Raw genomic sequence first — 3,354 nt, 5'->3', positions numbered from 1 at the left:
AATAATATAGTTACGACAATTACTCTGTTCGCCCCGACCCAATAATTTCAAAGCACAACATCTGTCTGGTATAAGATCTGATGGCTTTTGGGTGTTGGGGAATGAGAGGTTCAGTCTTTTCGCATGTGTCCACTTGGTGGAGCTTTGACTTGTTGTAGAATGCAATGTCACGTGAAACACAAGAACGGTCGAACTTGTGGATGTCGATCTCGCCTGTGTATCTTGGCTTTGGTGTTTCTGGATGTGGGATGTGACGCAATTTGGATTTATGTGCTCGGATTTCGATCATCGCAGTGTTGAATCTGAACAATTGTTTGCGTTGTGTTTCCATATGTTTAATAGCATAAAGAGTTTTGAGACGTTTTTATGGTATTACCTTTGTTAATTATTAAATTGTGTGATGAGATAAGACGTAAAGACATTCTTTTCCCTCTGGCAAATGACAGCCGCCATTGTCTTCATTTGATTCGAGAAACAATTTGGTAGTTGTGTTTTTATAGTTAAAGATACTATTGAATACTAGATAAAACTAATCAATACTTCTTAGAACAAATATAGTAATAACAATAGTAAAAGAATGAGAATAATAGTTTACAATTAAAGAGACTCATCATAAGATGACAAGATAGCACGTTGTTGGCGAGGTACTGAGCTTTCAACAAATGCCTCGAACTTTGCGATTGATGAAACAGTTGAATTGAAGAAAAAGGCATGTTCGTCTTGCGACAAAACATGTCGCACAAATTGTACTTTGTTAAGTAGTGACACGTCACGACGGAGTGAGACACTTACACAGCGGAATGACTCAGCAAGCTCAGCACGTACTGACGCCTCTGAAGATGAGACTGTTTGGTCTTCAGCTTCTTTTATTTTGTAAAATCCTCGTGTTTTGCAAACCCCTTTTCCAGACTGAATTAAAGTGCAGTGGTTAAACGCATCAAGTAATGCTTTCCTCCACTTTGAACCACGAAGTTGTTTGAAAACAGACAATATGCGCCAATGAGTTGTTACAAAAGGGAAAATGTCTACTTTCAACGAGAAGTACTCTATGTGTGGATGGACTTCTTTGAGTGCATTCAAAATCATCACACAAAGTTTAGTTGTTTTTATCTTTTGTGGAGTGCTTGTGTACAGAACAGCCTTTTTGCAAATGCTGCAGGGACAAGCTTTTGTGCTTTTGTTGTACTCCATCGTTTGTTTCTTAAAGTTCAATGGGCATTAAATCCGTAACTTGTTGTGTTTTAATCGAATTCCTCTTGTTTTGTTCTCACATTCCGATATTCATCACTGTCATCTCGGGAAACACAACAAAAAGTAATTTCTATCGTGTTATCTACCCCGTTATTTCCAAAATTTTTGCACTTAAAATCCTTTTTATGACAGAAAAACCACATTGTGGTTATCAGAAGCGCAATTTGCCGATATTGTGTCTTATTTTTGCATTGGTTGTTCTATTATTGGAACACTCAACTATTTCCATGTTTTTTCGTCTTTTTTTTCACAACAACCCAAACCCTTTCGCTTTATATCCCTCTCTTATTTTTTATTTTCCTATACCCATTACATACACTTTCCCGTTTAATTCCTTCTTTTCTAACTCGCATTTTAGACGATTATTATTGGCTGCAAAAATATATATAAATAAACCCGATTTTTACTGTTCTTTATGTCCACTTATTGAGCATTTTTTTTGTCGGGATTATTTTAATTCCTTTAACCCCTTTGTCGAACTTTTTTTGAATAAATGTGCACTTTTCCACTTTTATAACTTTTTGTTTTTCATTTTTACAACAAAAATTCAATTATCTGATTTATTCCACATGCTGATTAAAATTTTATATTACAACTACACTTTGTAAATAAATTAATAATAAGTTATAGTTGATGTCGCTTATTAATCAATAATGCTCATTGTCTTTACATTAAAACCTCTCATAATTAGATTAAACGGGAATAGAAACCCTCAATAGTGGTTATGAAATTACTTTTTTCCGTTCCCCCAATAAGTGTTGTTAATTTTGATTGGTTGGAACGTCTCTTAATGGAACCCACTAATGAGAAGTTTTACTGTATTACATTATAAATGATAAAAATTTGGATAAAAACTTCATTAAACCAATAATTAAATTTGCCCTGATTTTTCTAATGGAATTCACAACTTTAAAATTCTTTTTTTATGTTTTTCTCATTATCTTTTATTTTGATGTTTTCTACACTTTTATTGATTATGACAATTATCAATAAGTCATTACCAAAAAGAAACTAAATCGTTATAAAATAATTATTTGTACTATTTTTTTGAATAAAATCACTAGAGTTCGACTTTCGGCATTTTTTGAATTAATTCTTTTTATTTAATCAAAGAAAAATATTAATTTTTTTCTTTATAATAGTAAAAAATATTTATTTATTACTATGATTTACTTTGTTTTCCCGCTTATCCACATATATTTTGTGGCTATTTTCCTTATTATTTTTCAACCAACGAAAATTTTTTAAATAAAAAAATAATTACATTTTTTTTCACAATGTTGTTTTGTTTATGATTATTAACCGGCCGACACGGACACCTCTGTGCCGGCAACAAGGACATGGTTCGTTTTTACGAACCATTTCATTACCCCCTTTCTAAAAATAAACAAAACAATCACTTAAATAGAACACATGACGATCCAAAATTCCTTAATTTTTTTCTTTTAAAAGAAAAAAACACTTCTTTTGCTCGAAGACCCAATTGACTGATAATATTTATTTCAGATCAATAAAACACAGAAAAAGAAAAATAATGGGTGCCAGTGTTAATTTAATGGTTTATAATATGGTTAATAATACAATTCGAATAGTAAAAGTTAAATAATAAAAACAAATTATAAATAATTATAATAATATGAACAAAAAAAAGTAACCACAAAATAACCATATAATATTATAAATATAAAACCATATAAGTCTAAGTGCTTTTAAACGAATGCGTGTACTTAGAAAGTTATCGGTATTCATTGACTGTGTAATCTGAGCAAAGGGCGTCGTTATGAATTGATTTCTGGTTGTCTCGAAAATAATAATAAATTCTCGCAAATATTACCAAAACAAATAATTATTTTCTTACAAATAAATGAACACAAAGCAAAAAGTAAGTCGATTAATTGTATAGTAAAGAGAAAGGACGGACATGGGGACGAAGGACGGGAATATAGGCCGAAGGACGTCCTTTGTGGTTTAGGGATGTCCTCCCACTATAAAGGGCGTCCTTTATGTGTATATGGTGTCCTTTCTATTATTTTCGTGTCCGCGGCATTTTTAATAACTATATAATGAGTTATAATATTACTATGAATTTACTATTATAAAATA

At 31.5% G+C, this 3,354-nt stretch overlaps 2 protein-coding genes across 2 annotated transcripts; one reads left to right on the top strand and one right to left on the bottom strand.

Annotated features, from left to right (window-relative positions):
- Positions 1 to 10: 10 nt before the first annotated feature.
- On the top strand, positions 11 to 148 carry EIN_212720 (Hypothetical protein; the record flags this gene model as incomplete). The annotated part of the gene is made up of 1 exon (XM_004183370.1): positions 11 to 148. A coding segment is annotated over one exon (138 nt), but the record flags the coding sequence as incomplete, so codon positions are not given.
- A 449-nt stretch (positions 149 to 597) lies between these two features.
- Positions 598 to 1,191, bottom strand: EIN_212710 (hypothetical protein; the record flags this gene model as incomplete). The annotated part of the gene is made up of 1 exon (XM_004183369.1): positions 598 to 1,191. One exon carries the CDS (start codon positions 1,189 to 1,191, stop codon positions 598 to 600), a length of 594 nt encoding a protein of 197 aa, XP_004183417.1.
- Positions 1,192 to 3,354: the final 2,163 nt, after the last annotated feature.

The sequence above is a fragment of the Entamoeba invadens genome, assembly GCF_000330505.1.
Source record: "Entamoeba invadens IP1 unplaced genomic scaffold scaff_1105074726547, whole genome shotgun sequence".
Classification (NCBI taxonomy): domain Eukaryota; phylum Evosea; order Mastigamoebida; family Endamoebidae; genus Entamoeba; species Entamoeba invadens.
Note: the sequence above shows the minus strand (reverse complement) of the source record. Positions and strands in the feature narration are given on the sequence as shown.